General features: G+C 37.4%; 2 protein-coding genes and 1 non-coding gene across 5 annotated transcripts in view; 2 read left to right on the plus strand and 1 right to left on the minus strand.

The window, feature by feature from the left end:
* The first annotated feature begins 551 nt into the window (after nt 1–551).
* Nucleotides 552–6,194, plus strand: dcaf7 (ddb1 and cul4 associated factor 7). The gene is made up of 7 exons (XM_038284843.1): nt 552–932; nt 1,125–1,283; nt 3,553–3,664; nt 3,773–3,891; nt 4,554–4,763; nt 5,021–5,138; nt 5,249–6,194. Exons 1-7 carry the CDS (start codon nt 795–797, stop codon nt 5,419–5,421), a joined length of 1,029 nt encoding a protein of 342 aa, XP_038140771.1. The 5' UTR covers nt 552–794; the 3' UTR covers nt 5,422–6,194.
* A 1,482-nt stretch (nt 6,195–7,676) lies between these two features.
* kcnh6a (potassium voltage-gated channel, subfamily H (eag-related), member 6a) overlaps nt 7,677–21,339 on the minus strand; it is a 39,660-nt gene continuing 25,997 nt past the window's right edge. Inside the window, exons 7-16 of one of the 3 annotated variants that reach the window (XM_038284872.1) lie at nt 18,428–18,850; nt 16,821–17,250; nt 14,720–14,919; nt 13,828–14,080; nt 13,179–13,372; nt 12,283–12,382; nt 11,924–12,208; nt 10,480–10,660; nt 10,031–10,238; nt 7,677–8,749 (exon numbers count right to left, since the gene is read on the minus strand). In XM_038284872.1, coding sequence (XP_038140800.1) covers nt 8,468–8,749; nt 10,031–10,238; nt 10,480–10,660; nt 11,924–12,208; nt 12,283–12,382; nt 13,179–13,372; nt 13,828–14,080; nt 14,720–14,919; nt 16,821–17,250; nt 18,428–18,850 — 2,556 coding nt within the window. In that variant the 3' untranslated portion in view covers nt 7,677–8,467. Of the gene's footprint in view, nt 8,750–10,030; nt 10,239–10,479; nt 10,664–11,923; nt 12,209–12,282; nt 12,383–13,178; nt 13,373–13,827; nt 14,081–14,719; nt 14,920–16,820; nt 17,251–18,427; nt 18,851–21,339 lie in introns of all 3 variants that reach the window. The other 2 variants (XM_038284855.1, XM_038284863.1) reach the window with 2 other exon arrangements.
* On the plus strand, nt 10,363–10,434 carry trnac-gca. Its single transcript has one exon. It is a non-coding gene; the product is annotated as a tRNA-Cys (tRNA).

Raw genomic sequence — 21,339 nt, forward strand, 5'->3', positions numbered from 1 at the left:
ATAGGAACAAAAAAAAAAAACAACACAAAAATATTCAAAAAGCAACCCATCATTGTCCACTCTAGTTTATCAGTGCAGCTGCCGAAAATAATCAGCCTTCTAAATAAGGGAATGCTGCCTAGACTGGTAAACAGTCGCCCTCTTGTGGTCATAATAGGGAACTACGTATATTGCAGAGTCACCACATGCAGGATGTCATTACTTCCGGTAAGACCCTTCAAAGCAAGCAAAAAAAGATAAATACGTGTTTTATTTCTCAAAAAGAACAAAAATATATCCTGACTTCCATGCTAATCAATTTGTAATGCAAGCGAGGTGCATTTTAAAGTATTTTATGCAAATAATGCCTTTTGTATATTTAAAGCATCTGATACAAATCAGTCTTCTTATGAAAATATTAAGTTTTTATGTATTTTTGGGAAATTATTACTTTGGTTATTATTCTTTATGCACGGAAAAACATAAGTAATCTTGGGAGTAAACAGCTTTTTAACGCGTCATTTTAAACCGTGGCTTTTATTTTTTAAATATAAACCGGAAGTTGATAGCATTTCCGGATACTTGGTGATTTTTGTGGCCCCAACGAAAAAAATGCTACCCTTTGTTAGCAGAAGTGGAGAAAAATATTTTCTTCATTAAGGTTATCTTAATCGATCAGTCATTTTCCAGTCGATTATTTAGTACTTAATAGCCAAAGTACAATTAGTTAATTGTATTTTTTTTTGACAGTTTAACTTCTCTAGCTGTTAGTTAGCAGGTTAGCTGCCCAGACAACAGCCGCAGCCTGGGAGAGGATGTCTCTTCACGGTAAAAGAAAAGAAATCTATAAATACGAAGCGCCATGGACGGTTTATGCCATGAACTGGAGCGTCCGCCCGGACAAACGCTTTCGGCTGGCCCTGGGGAGCTTTGTGGAGGAATACAACAACAAGGTGCGTAGCGTTGTTTGGTTAGCAGCTAGGACCAGGTTAATGCTAACTACCTTTTCAACCACAGTGTTGCTTAATGTGCTTTGGTCTTCAATAATACGTGTGTTTATAATTTTTATCACCCTTAAGAGTCGTCTTACATCCTTTTATCCTGTCTTAATCATTTCCCCTGTGTTTGCTCCTCCATTTAATCAGGTTCAGCTGGTTGGTCTAGAAGAAGAGAGCTCAGAGTTTGTCTGCAGGAACACATTTGATCATCCTTACCCAACCACCAAGATCATGTGGATTCCAGACACCAAAGGAGTTTACCCGGACCTGTTAGCCACAAGCGGGGACTACCTGCGCATATGGAGGGTGAGATAAATGCTGGGTTTATTACAGGGGTCCTGCACCATGCAATTTATTCTAAAAGTATTTTTGAAGAATTGAAACTCCCTTTATTGTTCCACAATATGGATACTGTGATGTTACAGCAGCAGGTGATTTTAGCAAAAGTGGTCACACAGATGTGGACCTTAAAAAGTGTATAAAAATAACAATAAGAGACTGAGTTAAAGAAAATACTTTACTGTACAGTTTTTTTCACAATATAAATACTGTGTATCTGGAGAATAATCAATATACACCTGTGGACATTTTTACAGTAATACACACCGGTATGTGAAAATAGCAGCAACATCAGAGATGTGCGAAATGACAGCAGCATGTTGTTTAACTTACTAAGATAGAAACTGCAAAGCCAGCATGAATGTAGCAACTTATTAAGGTTGTTGGGAACAGTGATGGTTAGAAAGTCTTCAAGCTTGTGGTTAATTTTGTTTCAAGAAAATATTTGTACTTCTATTATCCATCCACCTACAGAATTCTCTCTTTGTCTTTGTTGTCCTTGAAATTTCTGCCATAGAAATATCCATAACAAAGTAATTTTGAGCTTGAGTTCATATTTGAAAATCATCTTGAATAGTATATAGGCACCCATTAGCATTTTTTATATGAGCGCCTTTAATCTCTGATTTAAAAAAAAAAAACGTCTAGAGTGATGAAAACAATATTTTGAACTCTATTTGAATACCGTGATAAATATCCACAATCCTATTTTCCATTACCAGATTTCTACCTAGCTGATCATTGCTGCTCGGAACAAAAACAACAACATTTAGTCTGCCATTAAACAGAATTAAACATAATCTAATACACTTGATAAATGTATTTTAGAAGAACAATTGTGGAGAAAAGTAACCATTGTTTCTTGAGAGGATTCCGAGGTGACCGTTTAAAGGGGAACACCGTTGTTGTTTTTTTTTTTAAACATTGGGCCCTTGATTATACTTTATTCCATCATGTTCTACTTACCCATATTAGTTTTGTGTCAGTTGGAGCTGTTCTGAAGATATTCGGTTTTGTAATATCCAAGTAATGTCTTCCTAGTCTTCCTATGGGCAATGAGTTGAAGGCACAAACTAAACTGTTCATAATTTATTCTTTATGGTACGGCAGTATTCATAACATGTAGGCGAATCACGCTCCCCCAGACATCCACGGTTATATTTTTCATATTCATATTTTTTTTTTTAAGCAAAGCGGAGTGTGCATGATGTCATTTGCGCGCCGGACTGGAGTTGTGACAGGCAGCCCGGGCCACAGGCGGCTAGGCTCTACCCCTTCTATTCATTTGGCTAGCTAATGTGAATCGTTCGATTCCATTTAGAGACATGAGATCATCTGTGATAGTAGCACTAGACATCTTCCAGGCATATGAGTAAAACTAGCAGCAGTTCAGCGGACAGGATAGTAGCCAGCGCGCACGGATGACGTCATACACACTCAGGTTTGTTTTTAAAAAAATATAACCACAGATTTCTGGGGGACAGAGATTCGCCTACATGTTATGAATGCTGGCGTACCATAAAGAATAAATTATGAACAGTTTAGTTTGCACCTTCAACTTATTGCCCATAGGAAGACTTTACTTGGATTACAAAACCAAATATCTTTGGAACAACTCCAACTGACACAAAACTAATATGGGTGAGTAGAACATGATGTAATAACGTAAAATCAAGGGGCCAATGTAAAAAAAACGGTGTTCCCCTTTAAGAAAAGGCTCAAACTGTTTAAAAAAGATAGGAGCTGGAAAAAGGGCAATAAACATCAATAAGTGCATTTAGTCACCGTACATAAGTGAATGCATGTTTTTGCGATGGTTGTAGCTGCGTTGGCTATGAATGAAGATGCATGTAGTCACATCTGTATGTGTATGTTTATGTGTACATTAATATTTAATTTGCTCAGTTAATGGACTTTTGGAGTATATGAGAATATATGAGAAGAGTTAAATAGGAATCGGTAAGATTGTTGTTTGTTGTAGAACTTTATCATAGAATGACTGAATAAGTTTCACTTCCTCATACCCCCTTTCAGACGCACGCTATAAATTATTCAATTTATGTAATATGTATTATTAATACTTAAGTTTTGAATGTGTTTAAGTTGTAATTGTACTGTATTGTCTTTTTTAGATTTATGAACTCATTCATTACTATTCAAAGAGCTAATTATTATCATATTGTTATTATAAGTTGTGTTTTCATCCTCATTTAAATTGTACTTTTTTGCCTTAAAGGTCAGTGACACAGAAACACGCCTCGAATGTCTGCTGAACAACAACAAGAACTCAGACTTCTGTGCTCCCCTCACCTCCTTTGACTGGAATGAAGTTGATCCCAATCTGTTGGGTAGGAAACTGTAATTTTAAAACCTGTTGACAACAATCACTTTGGCTGTCATCTCATCCTTTAATATGAGATTATTATCCTGAGTTGTTATTTTCCTCCGTCTCATAGGAACATCCAGCATCGACACCACCTGTACCATTTGGGGGTTAGAGACAGGTCAGGTGTTGGGACGAGTTAACTTGGTTTCTGGTCACGTGAAGACTCAGCTGATTGCCCACGACAAAGAGGTTTGGAGTTTGAAACCAGTCCTTGTTTATTTCGTCATATAAGGGCAACATTTTAACTGATCTTTCAAAGCTTTTTTTAATCAATGGTTCTCTGGGTGTTTTGAAGCTCTTTTAAAATTTTTGGTCAGTAGTTTGCTGAGGTATATCCCAGCTTAAGCTCAGCGTTGCTTCGTCTGACTGTAAAACTCCATTGTTAGTAGTCTTTGTGTTTTTACCAAACACACAGAGTTGCTAATACAGTGATTCTTTTTCCAGTAAACAGTGTAGTTTTAAAGTGTGGTTCATGTGTCGGTGAAACGATCTAGGTCAAGGTGATAATCCTCCCCACCCAAGAACAAAAAGAAACTGTAACAAACAGCAGAGGAAAATCAAATAATTGTTTACCAAACAAATGACGGGAGGAGATAATTTCGAGGTCAATTCAAGAAGCAAAACTCTTGCTACTGCAGCCTGGAGTCAGAAACCCCCTGATTTAGACACATTTAAAAAAAAAAATGGTCCAGGTGTTTAAGAACATATCTGAAGCCAAAGATTGACACAGCAAAGCAAGAGTCCCCATTATTGATTAGCACATATGTATTAAGCCCTATTATAGCAAATAAATAATTGGCAACTTAACAGAGTATTTTACAGAGTTCAGAAACACTTCTTTGTCCCCTCAGGTTTACGACATTGCTTTCAGCCGCGCAGGAGGAGGCCGAGACATGTTCGCCTCTGTTGGCGCTGATGGATCCGTCCGCATGTTTGACCTCCGACATTTAGAGCACAGCACCATCATCTATGAAGACCCTCAGCACCACCCGCTGCTTCGCCTCTGCTGGAACAAACAGGACCCCAACTACCTGGCTACGATGGCCATGGATGGGATGGAGGTCAGTGTCCAGAGTGGAAGATCAGCGTTTATGTGGGAGGAAGCTGTAGTATGCTTTTCAGTTTATTTTTCCTCAGAATATTTAGATAAAAAAAGTTTTCAGCATTTGTTTTTATTATCTGATGCCTATAAATAAGACCTATCTCGTCACTACCTATATTGCCTTTATCGACTCTATAGATCATCCTGAACACACCACCTCCAAAATAATGCATGCATGCAATACATGTTTTCTCCATTTGTGTTTTGGTGTGACAGGTGGTGATTCTGGACGTTCGTGTGCCATGCACTCCTGTGGCCCGGCTCAACAACCATCGCGCCTGCGTTAACGGGATTGCCTGGGCTCCTCACTCCTCATGTCACATCTGCACCGCAGGTAAGTTAGAACATGTGATGTTGCGGGAATTATCAATTTAAAAGTGAACGTTTTTACTGAAAAAGAATTAGTGTGGGAAGGATCATGAGGTATTCCCTTCTGCCTTTTAGCCGACGACCATCAGGCTCTGATCTGGGACATCCAGCAGATGCCTCGCGCCATCGAGGACCCCATCCTGGCCTACACGGCTGAAGGCGAGATCAACAACGTTCAGTGGGCCTCCACGCAGCCAGACTGGATCGCTATCTGCTACAACAACTGCCTGGAGATCCTTCGTGTCTAAAGCCGTAGAAAACGAGTCTCACGTTTCACATCTGAACTTTTCCCAGTCCTCGTCCTCCGGCTTTCAGGGCGAGGCCTCTTGTGAACTTTCTGGACTCGCCGGAGTATCATGAAGTTGGTTTACATTAATCTGCTCTTCTTATAAACACATTTAAGCTCTTATTTATTTTGCGCAGCAGCTGTAGGAAGTGTCAATGTTTTTGTTGAGGTTTTTTAATACACCTCAGCCAGCTGTAAGATGATCTGAGCCCTTTAGATCTCAAGCATTTCATCTCTTTAGTTCGGGGTTGATACAAACTGCTCTAGGTGGCAGATAATAATATGTAGGATTAACTCGTAGCCTTCTTGTGGATGCGTACCATATTATTGGTGAATCAAGCATCTGTACAGTATCTTATAGTCTTGTTTACCTTATGTGGGAGTTTAAGATGTTAAACGGTCATCTTGGTTGATGTGCTACAGACACTGATGCAGTGGACACTTGGTCTACCAGAGCAAAGTTGGCTCCCTGGATATCCTATTTGTTGAAGTTTATTCTTAGAAAATGTTGCTTTTTTCTTAAGTTAGAGGGGTTTGAAATGAGTGACACAGCTTTCTGCTTCTCTCTTTTGTGTCTTCAGTCTCGTCCTTGTAGCATGCCATTGCAAGGCCAAATGTACATATATATAAATATATCAAACTCAAGATGTTGGTAAGCCAAGTGTTCATGTTGTAGTGTTTTTTTCATAAAGTTTAATATTGAATTTGCTCTAATAAATTGTAACCTCCCCATAAGTTTATTGTGTTGCTTTTTTTCCTTTTCAGATACTTCATTATTCATATGTTTTACCCTGACAACTATTAACTTTTTTTTAGAAATATAATCTAAAATCAGTTTAATGGTAGGCTGATAGAAATGTTTATTTAGATGTTGTGAAATGTTAGTTGATTTGATCCAATCTTAATTTGTTGCTGTTCTCCGGCAGAACTTGTAGGAATTTTGCACATGACATTAATTTAATTCTGTCCTTGATGTTCTTGGACAAAATTGACTTTTCTGCCTTAGGCCTTTTGTTGAAAAGTCTTCACCTTTGTGAATATGCACTAAAACGCAGGGGCTGCTGGTTTAGAGCAAGATCTACACCAGTTGCAACGTAACTACGGTATTGTAGCATACAGAACTCCTCATAAGCTGCGTTCTTTGGAGGAAACCATCGCTGAATCAGGAGGTAAACAATTACAAGCTTGGCCTCCTCATAGGGTGATCGCCCTATGATTTTAGCTGGACTATATTAAGATAACATATTTAAAATCTTCATTGTTCCATAACCGTTGCTCATGTTCTTTCCACAGAATGTATGTGGTGCCTCAAAATTTGCAGCCTCTAACTGCCACAATAAGGCTCCAGTCCACCATTATAATGCTCACCCTCCCAGCAGCTCATTTTATGCTTTTTTTTTTTTTTTTAGGAAGGTTTTGTGTTTTTGATTTTGTAGGTAAACAGGTTAATATTCCATTATCAAATGTCATTCGGCATCATAATGAAATCTATTGATTAAGAATATGATGACACTTAAGTTCATAAGCAGGTCAAGACAGACGAGCAAATCTTTACAGCAATACAGCCATTATAGGTGTGTCAGTCCACAACACATTTACAGTGATAGAAATCTGAAAAGCAGGTAATCAGCACAGAAGGTGCCCAGTTTAAACAGGGGATGCCTTGATCTGCAGTTAAATGCTCCACCATTCTCACTTTTCACAAATATTATCCTAAAATAATCTAATTCTTTATGTTTATTACTGTAATTAAAGACTACAACTTTTTTGTTTTGTTTTAGTCCATTTTATGGAAGCATACAAAGCTAAGCATTATGATGCAAGTCTTCTTCATTATGAAAATAATCAGTAAGACTGATTTCAGTCATGGATTACAATAAATGTAGAAGTCCAACTAATTTTTAATGTAAAGATCACATTTTACTTCATATAATTTACAAAGTTGTAAATTATCCCAAGAAATGATTCATCGGGGTGTGACTGAATAGCTGCCTATTCAAGTGAACTCATGTAACCCATCAGATGGACTTCCAGGCTCTTACAATGACTGGGTTATCATGGAAATACAGAAACTAACAAGTCATTAAGAGCATGGAAAAATAAAAGTAGAGGTTTGAAAATAAATATTTTTTTCAAGACTTCCTTTGTGATTTCCTGTGTTTGTCCATCCGTCCATCCATCCATCCATCCATCCATCCATCCATCCATCCATCCATCCATCCATCCATCCATCCATCCATCCATCCATCCATCCACAACCTGTAGGCTCAGTAGAAATATCTGAAAAAGATGCATACTCCAGAGATGTATTTGTTCCTGTTAATCACAACTGGATTTACACATCCTATGGGCATCAGTTGGCTGCATGATGTCACTAAAAAGAAACACACGGCAGAAGGACCTATAAATGCACAGAGGAACTTTTTTCTATATTGATTATATTACTGATAAATGACTTCTGATTTATATCACAGCAACAAATGTGGGATGAAAATTAAAATGTTCATTCACAATGTGCCAGACAGTTATTTTATTTAACATCTTCAACAGTAACACTGACTAACAGTCATTATAGTTATGTCTCTCTGCAACCAGCATCTAAGTACAAAAATACATTTTTTTTAATCGATTGAGCCTAAATGTGCAATTCTTATACAAAGTGAATTAAGATATATCTCAAACATGTTAGGGCTTTTAGTTTCTCCCTCCTTAATGGAAACCTGAGTCTGGGATGCAGATTGTTTTTCAGATCCAGTGTAGATCAGTGTGAATACTGTCTAGATTTGAGACTGGTAGACAGGAACAGTCCCTCTTTATTGCACATGTTCCTAGAGGTACTCTCTGAGGCTTTACAATGCAGAAGGCACTCTGAACTCTCTCTGATGCAGGAACCCTGACATCCCTTGCTTCACTGCTTCACAGCAGCATCATTCAAGGAGAGGAAGAGGTTAATTAGTGTATTAGGGGGTCCATCTGGATAAATGGCTTTATGCCTGCACCGAGTTGTCCTATGTGCCTGGCAGGACAGGGTCAGAGACGTGTCTTTGGATTTCCTGCATCTCTGTGGAGGTCTGGAGGTTCTCTGGAAGGGAGGGAAAACGCTGGCTTCCACTGAGACGTCCGGGAGCTTCATGGGCATCAGGAGATAGGAACTGAGCAGAGGAGGGGTCTGCAGACTGCAGATGAGGTGGGTCAGCCTCTGGGGACATGGTGTCATCTGATGCAATTGTGAGATGGACACCGCTGGAGAGGGAGTCTCTAGATTTGTGGTTAAAGTCTGAATCAGAACTCTGAAAAGATAGAATTTAGATCATAAAAATTTGTGAGAGCCTAATACATTTTTTGGTTATATTAAAAATACATTTTGTCTTTTATACAAATCTCTCTTAAAGATAAGCTTTACCATTGTAAGTTATATTTCGACCCCGTTTCTTTACACACTGTACTTTGCTTCATTCTTTTTGTTCAAAAGCTACAGTCCTTGGGAAAGTACTTATGTACTAGTAATTAAATCTAAGAATGAATGCAGCTTTTTTTGGGAAGAGTTTTAAAAACAGGTCAGAGATAACAGTGAACATATTTGAAGTAGGATTATGTTAATGCATAACATGATATTCCAAGCTTTGGCATTTCAAAAAACACAGCTCCTCATCCAAAAAAGAAAAAGCATGGAATAACATCAAACATGGTAAAGTGTGTCCATCTAAACTAAAAGGGAGAGAAAAAGTCAGGACATTCACTGCAATGCTGCCAAGATCCACAGCTCAGGTAAGAGTTGGAAAGAATAAATTCATAGTTGAGAAATACTCAGCGGAATCCTAATATTCAGTAAAAACTAATTATTAAATATTCTATTTTAATGTTTTTGTTGCCAAACGCTGTGCTGTGGACATGTGGAAAAAATGCTACATGTGACAGCAAAGAATGGATATCATCCTGATCAAGACTCTTTAATAGACCTAAAGAGAAGGTGGTGGCAGCGTCAAACTGGAGGCTCAGAATTGCTCTCTATCTGACTAAGCTTGAGCTAGTTTCCAAAATAAAGCCATCTCTAAAAAATGTAAAGCTGGTACAAACGAAAAAGAAAGTCTTGCAGTTATAAATGGGAAAAGTTTGTTCTAGAAAGCATTGATTCAAATTTAAAAACTATAATTCAAAAAGTGTACAGTTTTCCACCCCCTTCCAAATCATGAGCTGATTTTTATTTGTCCGCAGCATAAACACCCAACAAATTCACTGCGCTATGGGGCTGACATCACAAGAGGGGAAAAAAAAGTTTTGTTCTCTAGGCTGATCCAAATTCTTGTCTCATAAATAAAAAACAAAGCATCTGAATTCTTAGACCCCCATTTTTTTTCATGTAGTTCATTTTATGAACAATGTTTCCAATTTCTGATCAGAGAACGTATTTATTTTTGCCTTGCAGGGAATAGAATTTTAAACACCAGATAGATGTAAATTACTTTACACCACAAAGCCCTGATTTATAATTAAAATGTAAATATGCTTAAATGTAGGAAAAATGGGACTATGATGCATAAAGAGGGGGGGAAAAAATGCAGTTTTGATACCTGTAGCAGGGAGGAAGTGCAGTCTATCTGCACTGTCTGGACCGGGGGGACGGTGTGAATTGTGGGGGCTCCTGAGGAAAACAGGGTGGTGGGGTGAGGCAGGTGAGTGCCAGGTGACACAGCGCTGTAGGCAGGAGGTACTGGGGTCATCTGCCTCTGGAGAAGCTGCAGTATCACATTGATATCTGCAGTCATGCGGTTCTCCAGCCTGGGGAGGAAATAAGGGATAATGTTGCTTAAATGGGACCTAATAACAAAAAGGCAAAAAAAATTAAAACGCTGTGGATGGACTTCGGTTTAGAAGGCCTCCAAGTGCCATTTAGTGCATGTCTGGGGGTATAGCTCAGTGGTAGAGCATTTGACTGCAGATCAAGAGGTCCCCGGTTCAAATCTGGGTGCCCCCTTCTTTTCATTTAAAAATTCCAAAAGCTGGAAAACATTTCCATTACCTATTTAGCTGAGACTGTAGGAGCTCCAGTCTGGATTCAAGCTCTCGAGGACGAGTTTCAGTACAAAAAGAGGGCTGGAAAGCAGCTCTCACTGCAGAATGTCTTCTTTGGTTTTCTGACAGCTGGCTGGATCTGCGGTCTGACCAGTAGCCATACAAGCCTGACATGCTGATAGGGGGCGCTGCTGTGCAAGATCAAAAATACAGGAATAAATAAATTATGCTGTGACGCTTGACTGAGCATTAGATTTACATCTTACAATTCTCCCCCTGCAGTCTCTGCACAAAGATAAAATCCCTAACCATATAAATACATTTTTAAATTTTTCAACAATCAATAGAGAAGTGAAAGGTTTGCCTTGTAAAGAATATTCATACCTCTTCAAACTTTTGAAATTTCTCACATTAAAACCTCAGTGCAAATATACTGTATAGGATGCAATGCAAAGAGGCCCATAATTTTAGCAATTATACAGTTTTTAAAGCATGGGTGCATTTGTATTCAATGTCAAATAATATTTAACCCTTAATAAAATCCAGACCACTACTTACTTTCAACCATTAAATAATTATGAAATAGATAATATATTTCATACAAGGAATGGAAAACTAAGAGTAATAGCATCATGATATGGGGAACAGTGTCAATGAGAACATGGATTTAGCTTAATACTGAGCAATACTGAGCAAGAAGACACTACAAAGAACATTAACCTTCAAGCAGTACCAAACTATAAACCTTCTTTATTGGTATGGAACCTTAAGACAAACCAAAGTGTTGCACATATTATTAATAAAAAACACAGGAATCAGACAAAAGAGTTTAAAACACAAAGAACATGCGCTAGATAAAAAGAAATAACAGAAACAAAAAGACGCTTTCAAAAAGTAAAAAAAAAAATCATTTTGCAAATATGTGCATTTTGAGAAGATTTTTAAATGACGCTTGTCTAACACATGACAACAGTTTGTTCCACATCTTTGGACAGCCTGAAGAAAAGCATGGTTACCTCTTGTTTACACAAAGTTTTTGGCTCTATAAGGAGTAGCTGATTATCAGACCTATGAGAGATCACAGGTATATATAGCTGTAGGAGCTCACAGAGGTAAGGGGGCTCAATCCTTCATGGTATTTAAAAAAGAGCTTTGTAAAGCATCTTGAAATATGCAGTTAACCAACAGAGACACATTAAATTAAGGATGATGTGCTTTAGACTTTAGTGCTTCATTTAAGAGCTGTGCTGCAGCATTTTGCACAACCTGCAGGCACCTAATAGATGTATCCCTAACCCATTAATATACGGTAATGATTTCCTTGGATGTAAAAGCTTTATTTTTTTAACTAACTAATAAATACAACCCAAATATAAATGCATATTTATAGTTGCAAAATGTGAAATGTGTTACTTTTACAAAGCAATGTATGATGAAGGCCTTGTTGGTACCTGAGTATGGAGATGCACTAACATCCACAGCCTGTCCCACTAGAGCAGAAGGTCCACAGTGGGGCCGAATATTGACTCTTGAAGGTTGGTAGTCTCTGGTGTCAGGTCCTTGGACAAAAAGCTCCTCCTTGTGTTGCACCTGCTTTATTTCCTCATCGCTAGACTGAGAACAAACACTAGCACTGCTGCAAAGATCCTCCCAATGATTCCCGGCTACCATTCCGCGCCGGTGGTTTATAGTTAGACATGATTGATCTGGGAAAGAGTCTTCATGATCCATCCCGTCTGTGTGGATATAAAGAAAAGTTTATGACAATTTGAGGCAAACTATTAGAGTACATCTACTTCATACCACTCACCTGGCCGGTTCCGCCGCCTTAGGGAACTTCTCCGATGTCTTGTCATTCGGCAGCCACACTCAGAGTTCCTGGTCGGGGTTGTCTGGTTTATTCTATCTACCTGAGTTATATTAAGTTCAGTCAGTAGTTTTAAACATAAATGATCCATTGGTTAGCATTTAAACAATGTTTCTAAAACACTTGTTGGCAGGACCTATGGTCAACTTTACATATTTTGTCTTATTCCAAATTCCAATGTGTTATTTTGAACCCAAGGTATCACTTTTCCTTTTTCTAAATAACATTTAAAGTTAGGACTGTAATTGTCTTTTTATATCCTTTCTGTTTAGGCCTTTTACTCGACCATAACACCTTATTGTGCAGAATTTTAAACAAATTGAACAAAATGATGAATAATATGAAGTTAAATGATCTTTGAGAATGATGAGACCCTATTTTCCAGTATTTTTATCAATACTTTTTTTTTATTTGGTCAGGCAAAAAATTGCGTCTTAAAGATGTGGTGCTGGTAATAGACTGAATAAGAACCAACAAACTGTTTTTCTGCTAAGATGTTTTACGTCACCACAAAGCTGGTTCACTTCTTGACTTAAAAATATTGTTTGTATGAATAATTCATAATTAAAAGATTTTCAGTTACTATGCTGAAATTAAGAGAACGGGTTGACAAAGTCTAATAAAAATGTAAAACTTGATCAGAAAAAAATTGCAGATAAAACAAACTTTAATAAATTACAAGAAAGCAAAATAGAAGTAAATTATTCACGAGTTTTACCATTAAAACCACCATTAATTAATTTTTAAAAATTTTTAATGACTCAATAAATTTTTGATACCACTATCAGTAATAAAAAATAAAGATGTTATGGCAATCACTGCCCTCTAGTGGTACTCACATCTCTGAGGTTAAAGGTAATCTCCAAGTTATTCCAGAAGGTGTCAGCAAAGTCAGGATACATCTCTAGCACCTCCAGCAGGTCGTCCCTCAGGATCTTGTGAAGGTCACAGTAGGTCAAAGCCCTAACGTCAGCGCTGGATTTCCCTGGCCTCCCATATATGTGGTTGGGTTCACCAAAGATATCATTCTTTCCTACAAAACAAGTAGGAAATATACATCATTACTGGGTACACCAGGAACTACTGGAGATACAAGGATTGTATATGAATGTTATTGTGAGGAAAAAATGCTAAACATTCACTCAATCCTTATCCACCCTGGTCTAAGGTGGAAAAAATAAACAGTCCTCACAAACATGGCTTTAAAAGAACTGACCTATGCAGCCTGGATTTGAGTGCTTGCCCTATTGATGATCAATGCAATTGGGAAATGAAAGTGGAGCTGTGCCCAAACACCTCTGGGCGGCACAACACACAAAAACAAACCATGCTGCTAATACGTCAATGCTAGTATTAAGTTAGTAAGAGCTATGGCTAGAAGAGCTGAATGAAAACAAACAAAAGAAACATTATAAAATGTTATTACAGAAACATACAAGTTCCTTGTTTAGAAATACAGTATTTGTAAAGGGATTATTTTGAGCTCACCCAGTATGGCCACCACTACATCGTCCCTCAAAATCTCTATTGAACCCCTGGACAGGAAGTAGAGGGCAGTAAGGATGTCCCCATTGTGAACAAGAGTGTCACCCGGTGGAGCATGGGTGGTCTTGAATCTCATGGCGAGAGCTCGCAGGCAGCCCTTGTTGGCACCTCGGAAGGCTTTGCAGTTTTGCAGCAAGCTGCGATGCAGATGTAGACAGATATCAGCTTGCAGACATTCAGGGAAGCCCTTTAACACCTGCAAAAAAAAGGCAGACATTGCATCCCATTTCTGGCACAGTGATTAAAAATCAAGTTCTTTAACAGAGCAAAATGGTAGATAAAACACAACCCGGGATAAAAAAAAAACATTAGCAATGTGCTTGACTGATTAAAAGAAGAGCAACGATCCAGGATAGCAGATCCACTGATTTTCTCTTCTCACATTAAAGTGACTAGCCACATCATTCTCTGATACACATCATTACCCAGAAAATAGGCCAATGAATTCAGTAAAAGAGCTGCATAATTAAGGGGCACCCATATTTGAACTGCAGACCTATTGATCTGCAGTCAAATGCACTAAGCTATACTCCCAGAATCATTGTTAGCACATTAGTGAAAAAATACAAGCATCATCCTTTATACGAACATGAAGGACAAATGCTGGAAAACTGGGTCAGCGCAACTGAACGGAACATTGTAAAAAAAAAAACATTGGTCAAGCTAAATGTCAAAGTTAATGCAGCAAATGGACTGAAAGACAGAAGAGCTGCAATAGATGCCAGACAGTGAAAGGGATCCTTACAATGGACAACATATTTGAAATCCCTAATGGCTGAATTTCATGGATTTCCATGTAGAAATTGTATTCTGCTCTTATGAGCTTTTTACTTACAGCATTCATGTCAATGCCATTGGTGTAGGACCAGGCATGCTGAAAGTACTCCTCCAGCCTTTGTCTCAGGCCTCCTGGGATCTGATGGAAGCGAATGAACTCTTTGACCCGCAGCATCTGAGTGTGGTATCGAGCTGTGCCAGAGTACAGTCTCTGAATGATAGCAGAGACGTTCCCAAATATGCTGGCATACATTAGAGCTGCGAGGGACACAGGACCCAGATACAAAATTTGTTGTTTTTTGAGGATTAAATCACAATGACATTTAATACCAGTCAAGGGCTATTGTAGAAAAGTTGTTAAAATGGCACAAAGAAAAACATCATAAAACCAGGAGAACTAATAGTGTAGATAACTGTTAAACTTTATATAAATATGTAGTTCTTTATATATAGAACTACTCTAGCGCATCACTGTTTTCTTCCAGCTGGACTGGCTTTTTTCATACAGGGTACTATGTAAAAGGTACTATGATTTAAACATGGAGAAGCAGCATTTAGTTCCTATGCTCCACTTATCTGGAACAAACTTCCAGAAAACTGTAAAAGTGCAGAAAGCCTGAGTTCCTTTAAATCAAGACTAAAAACACATTTGTTTAGGATTGCCTTCGGCTGTTCTAGTTAAACAGTTCAACTGAAACATCATTAGTTCAACTTTTTTATTTTCTTTAGTCCAACTGTTTATAATATTCTTTTTTGTTTCTGTATTTTTTATTTTATTTTATTTATTTATTTATTTTTTCCTTCTTGCTTTGATTCTGTTTTATTTTCCCATATTTTAATCATGTAAAGAACTTTGCATTGTCTTTGTACTGAATTGTGCTATACAAATACATTTGCCTTGCCTTGCCATGTAAATTACATTAAGGTTTAAGGAAAGTGCCTTAAAGGTTTCATATAATTACCTCGTAGGTTCAATTGAAGCAAAGGGTTAATCCCATAAAAGTAAGTGATATTTTACATTAAAACTAAAAGTAAAATTAAAAAATTTTATTAATTCATTTTAAATATATAATTAAAATTAGGAAAATTAAGTTCTAGAATTATACCTTGCAAGTTTCCTGGAAGTTCCAATATTACCTGCTGTTAGGTAGGTAGATTTACTACCTAGTAAGGTCCATGTAAAGTCTAGGAAAGTACCAAGAACTTATACAGGTTTATTTTTCTGTTTTATTTTCTTATATTTTAATCATGTAAAGCACTTTGCATTGTCTTTGTACTGAATTGTGCTATACAAATAAATTTGCCTTGCCTTGCCTTGCCTGTAAAGCTATGAGCTGAAGATTTGACCATTGCAAAGCACTCTATGTCTGTATCTCCCAGTCACCAATCAGACATCTTGGTTCAAAATACAGCTGACCTTGTTTTTACCAATAATCCCAGATGACAGCAAATAAATGGAATCCTCTTTTTTCTGGCTTCCAATTCTAAATCAGGATTGATTTTTAAAATTTAGCCATTGATTTTTAAAGCCCTTAATGTTCTTCCCCCTGTGTAGCTGTCTAAGCTACTGTAAATTTTGAAACAGCCAGGGCCTAGAGCCAGGTACAAATACCAGGGTGATCAGGCCTTCTAAGTCGTTGGGCTTAGGGTCTGAAACTAAATTTCTTCCTGACATTCACACCATTGTTGACTGGCGTATATAAGGCCAATTTATCAAGACTCTCTTTAAACATTCAGTAGCACTGGTGTCATATTTTGTACTTTTTTTTTTATTGTTTTTCTAATTATGTTTCTGTAATGCTGATTTTATGTGCAGTATTCTGCTCACCTTGTGTGTTAAAAAGAGATAATAGATAGAAGTTGTGTAATTGATTGTCTGAAATCATGTAGGTTTGAAGAATATATTTGGTGAGTTATATTTAAGCAGCTGGAAGATTCCCTGAAGATTTCATGAATTTCCTGTTTCATAAAACTAGCAAATAGGTTCCAAGAACATAACCAGCAATCTCAACAGAGTTTCTAGAAAAATACCAGGTAATTTTTAAAAATGTACATTATAAGTTCCAGCAAATTTCCAAAAATACAGGCTATATTATGTAGTGCTACCAACTTTTATTATATATGCTTGTTTTTTTCCGAGTCTTTAACACTTTACTTACAGCCGATAAGCATGACACAGATGGAGAAGATTTTCTCTGGGTTGGTATTGGGTGAGACGTTCCCAAAGCCCACACTGGTCAAGCTGCTGAAGGTGAAATATAAAGCCGTAACATACTTGTCTTTAATAGAGGGGCCTGAGGTTCTGTCGCTGCTGTTGTAGTGTTTCCCTATTTGGTCAGCCAGGTTATCAAGCCAACCAATCTTCATGCCGCCGATGCGTTCAGAGCCGGTGCGCTCCACGTTGCCGATGGCATACCAGATGCAGGCCAGCCAGTGGGCGATGAGGGCAAATGTGCACATGAGGAGAAAGAGGACGGCCGCTCCATATTCAGAGTAACGATCTAACTTCCTGGCCACCCGCACTAACCTCAGCAGTCTGGCTGTCTTCAGTAGACCAATCAGAGTAGTTTGAGTCTGTGGCTCAGTCTGCCGGTACAAACAAGGTCATGAGTTAGAACAATTATTTGTAAATCCTGGAATTCTAATATTTATTCCAGTTATATGGTTTAATTATGCTGTTGGAAATAGAGGACAAACCTCACATTTCTTGCAAAAAAAAATAAAATAAAAATCATTTCAGATGCAAAACTTTTTCCTATATTTTTCAGGATCAATTTATTTTTCAGAACCCAAATATAAAGGTATGGGGCCATAAAGTTTATACTTTTGAATAAACTTTATGGCCCCAGTTTAGCTCCATACGAAACCTTAAGATATTCAAGACGTTGTGGTAAGCCCAAAAGATGCTTTGCTTAGAGACACCTATAAAAAACAAAAAAAAACCTGTTTTGTAAAAAGATTTTGTTAAAAAAAAAAGGCCCAATTGACAATAAGTTGCAGTTTACTCACAGAGGCAACCAGGCAGTTATAAAAAATTAACACAGAAAAAAACCCCTCGTATTTCAAATATCTTAGGATACTATTAACTTTTTTTTTTGTCTTACACTAGGCCTGGACTGTCTTTTGCCAAAAAGCTAGAAAAATGTGATTTTAGTTAATATCCAAGGAGAGTGAAAAAAAAGAAAAGAAAAATCCACACATCTATTTTTATAAAGGTGACACAGAAAGACTTTTCCACTGCTTTTTGAATAACTGGCTGGGTTATGCAAATGGTCTAGTAGTTAAGGAGACTTAGTGGCCACAACATCCATTTCTAACCTCACGGTTTTATAGCACTGGGTGAGTTTTAAAGTCAACTGTTTATCTAATTTAGCATCCTCCTAACTATGTGTGGTGGTAGGAGGAATTTGGGTCCTTGTTTGATCCTTATTGTCACAGTTCGTTATTTTAAACTTTTTAAAATATGCGGTACAAGTAGATGTGTTTTAGAGGAGCAGTTATTTTCTTGTACCTATTTCCCTATTTAAGGCAAACAAATCACATATGCACCACTCATTCTGTACACCAAGTGTATACATCAGTATAGTCACATTGAAAGGAATATAGTAAATTATCTTAAAATAAGGATAACAAATATTTTCAGTAACTTTTATGGATAAAAGTATTATATTTTTCCAGTGACATTGCAGAAAACATTTATTTCCAGTGCAGGAAAACAAAGATCAGACAGCAAAAAGGTAAAGCAAAGCAAATTTGTTTTTCTCACCTCCTGTGACCCAGAGCGGGATATGAGCAGATCAAAAGGGATGGCTGCAACTATATCAATGAGGAACCAGCCCTTGAAGTAGTGCTGTGCAATGCGACCCGGATGGCTGACCACCTCGTCGTTGCTATTGACGTAGGTGGTCCTAAAATTGATGAGGATGTCCACGATGAACATGACGTCCACCACGAGGTCGACCACATTAAGTGGGTTACAGGTGTAGCCACAAGAGCCTTCATCCTCTTCTGCCTCACTGAGAAGGAAGGCTGCAGAGTAGGGGGTGAAGATGGCTGTGTAGATGACCAGCAGAAGGATGACCCAATCCCAAACGGCTTTAAAGGGGCTGTAGTGAAGGATTGTCCACTTGTGGATGCGTGGGGCCTGGAGCTTGTATTCAGGCAGCACGTCAGCGCCAAGGGACAATACCTAAGGGTTACAAGGTGGATATAATCTATTTTACAAAACATGATTTAATTTTAATAATCAAAATATATCAATGTTTTTTTTTTCAGGTTGATCATACACAATTATCTAAGTGAATCAGGAAGGAGCCTATAAAACAAGAAAAAGTTCAAATACAGTATGATATGGTGATGTATTCAGAAGTTGATTTAAATAATTTATATCACCGTATCAGATCTAAAAGTTTATACTGTTTTGAGTTTGGTGGGGGTAGAAAAAACAAACACTGTAAAACCTGTCAATTCAATAGGATTTGATTAAACAGCAGTTTCCTTGATATCATAAATTAAGAGCTACTTGACTGTCTGATCAGACTTTATAACTGTTTTGTTAAAGGTATGGTGGAAGATTTTCACGAATTTAAAAAAGACCCGCCCTATCTACTTAAAAAAAATAAAATAAAGCATATGCACAACCCTATACCTGCTCCCGAGTGGGAATGCCTATTAAATGCATGCAAGAAAAAGCCAATTTATCCCCGTGCCCGCTCTGTTTAAAAGTTGCTGATTGTATCGCTCATATAAGCTTATTTTCTAAACAAAGATTTGCAATTTTTCCACTATGTCAGATGCACCACCGGTAGGTTAAAATGGGGACGAGCAAGTAGGACAGCCTTATGTAAACATATCACCAGAATGATTGACAATTAGGAGGACAACTTATTTTAATTATCCAAAACCTCTACCTTTAAGGCTGATCATTCATGAATGTAAAGCAAAAATATAATACAAAAAAATAAATCACAAAACAGCATAAGTTGTATCACAGTCCCATGATAATAAACAAAGCACTAAACAGTGTGAACATTTAAAACTGTATAAAAGAAGGGGAACACTTTACAGTAAAAACCGTAAATATGTTATCAAGAGAGACGGACGAGAGCACAAAAATCCCAGTTTTTCTTTCACACCTGTACCTAAAGCGTTTGCAGCAGAAAGTCATAAGTAGATGAGAACAATTCGGATGCATAAACATGGGCCTTTTTTCACGCCTACAGCTTTGATTGACTGACCTGTTTGTGCTACTTGCTTAATTAATGAATGGGTTGGCGTTCTTGAACAAAGCTTTGAAAATGTAAAACTGATTTAATTTTCAAGTTTTTACTTCAATTAAACAATATAGTTTTAAAGAGAGTCATTCTTTCACAATAGAATTCCAAAATATAATTTTTTTAAATAAATGTTAGAAAGACAGAATCATTCAGCTACTTCCATGTGTATTATGAATAATTTTAAAGTACAAGAAGGCCAGAAACTAATACAGCCATCTCACTTTAATAAAAAAATAAAATAAAAAATCAGCTCCTAAATCATATAAAGCACATAAAACCCTCTCTTAACCATACGTCAACAGCCAGACCGACACAGAATAGGTGATAAACAGCAAGTGAGCGATGACTGAGATAAAACTGACCGGTACGACAATGAGAGCCTCTGCGTCCTGGTTCTCATCCTGCCTTTGATAACAGGAACAAATCCGCCTCCCAGCTTGTTTTGAGGACACCATCCCTTTTCCTGCATCATTTAGAAAACGGTCCCTCTCTAAGTGCGAAATCAGTCTCATCCAACGGCTCTCGTAACTGTTCCATTTAAAGCATTTCCTCACCTGCCTAAGTGCAACATGTAACCTCTCTCCCTGTCTGGTGTCGAACATGTGACAGCTCAAGCCTTGTCAATCAGCGGCCTGGGTAAGCGTCGGTATCGACTGGGTCCCATTTAAAGAGGTGAGTTCAGTTAACTTGAAAAAATCAACAAAGTTGGTACTCTGTTTGGCCAAATTATAAGCTAAAAAGCTGCAAGCTTTCTTGTACATTTCTTCTAACACAATTTTCTTCTAATATTCAGATACTTAGGAATAGTTGGATTTGTACAAAGTACAAAGCTGCAAAGTTTCTTCAGTCTAGTTGAAGCTAAATTGCATTAGGTGGAACTACATATTGATAATTTCTAATTATTGATATATCTGAATGCACTTGCACAATGCATTGCAAAATAATTTTCATTTTTAACCCTTGAACATTTTCACCTTTTGTCATATTACAACATCAAATCAACTTATTTCAGTGGGATTACATAAGACAGAACGATGCAAAACATAAAAGCTGCCACATTTTTCTAAGAATTTTAAAAACTATGCCATGCATTTTGATTTAGTCATAAAATACTTAGTAGGGAAACACCTTTAGCAAATAGCTCAAGCTGCATCAGAAAGGATTGTGATCCAATGCCTGAAGCTGCTCCCAAAGTGTGTTATTTCCAGCTTTGGATATTCAAGGACACCTGTTGCTCTAGATTTTATTTAAGGGTATCAAATCCAAGGAGGCTTATAACATGCACACATGGACAAAATTGTTGGTACACCTTGTTTAACGTAAAAAAAAAAAAAAGATACAGAAATAACCTGAATCTGACTAAATAAATTATTAATGAATATTGTATGAAAATGAGCAAAGG

Source organism: Cyprinodon tularosa, unplaced genomic scaffold (genome assembly GCF_016077235.1).
Source record: "Cyprinodon tularosa strain WSP-4 unplaced genomic scaffold, ASM1607723v1 ctg105, whole genome shotgun sequence".
In the NCBI taxonomy this organism is placed as follows: Eukaryota; Metazoa; Chordata; class Actinopteri; order Cyprinodontiformes; family Cyprinodontidae; genus Cyprinodon; species Cyprinodon tularosa.